Source organism: Buceros rhinoceros, unplaced genomic scaffold, assembly GCF_000710305.1.
Source record: "Buceros rhinoceros silvestris isolate BGI_N320 unplaced genomic scaffold, ASM71030v1 scaffold27027, whole genome shotgun sequence".
NCBI lineage: Eukaryota > Metazoa > Chordata > Aves > Bucerotiformes > Bucerotidae > Buceros > Buceros rhinoceros.
In genome coordinates this window covers 3,281-3,702 of record NW_010422019.1, presented here as the reverse complement: position 1 = coordinate 3,702, position 422 = coordinate 3,281, and the positions used below count along the sequence as shown (strand labels likewise).

The following is a 422-nucleotide window of genomic DNA, read 5'->3' as shown; positions in this document are numbered from 1 at the left end:
TGGGGTGCTGGCCCAGGGCTTACCCACCACGGCGTAGCCCCCTGGTACGATGCGGTAGGTGTTGCTGTTGGTGTGGATGCCATCGGGGAACCAGGCTGCCATGCTTTCCCCCACCAAGCGCCCAAAAGCTGCCCCTGTCCACAGAGAGGGGCTGGGAGTGGGCGCAGGGGGTCTCCTGGCATCCAACCCAGCCTCGCGCCCTCTCCTCTGCCTCAGTGCTGACGGGGAAGGGGGCACCTGGGGACACCCACGGGTGCCCCAGCATGGGCTGGCAAGCAGCTCTCTCCTTCTGCCATGGGGTGTAGGCTCTCACCGATGACGAAGACGGGCATGAAGGCTCCGCAGGGCACTGGAATGGTGGTGGCCAGGGCTGACATCCAGAACTGCGTGGGTGAAGCAGACACCAGTTAGTTGCCCCTCCC

At 65.4% G+C, this 422-nt stretch overlaps 1 protein-coding gene across 1 annotated transcript in view; it reads right to left on the bottom strand.

Moving 5' to 3' along the window:
• Positions 1 to 422, bottom strand: part of LOC104496744 (chloride channel protein 2-like) — a gene marked incomplete at both ends in the record, with an annotated part of 4,847 nt that overhangs the window by 1,150 nt on the left and 3,275 nt on the right. The window contains 2 exon segments of the mRNA XM_010139907.1: positions 24 to 134; positions 314 to 383. Coding sequence (XP_010138209.1) covers positions 24 to 134; positions 314 to 383 — 181 coding nt within the window.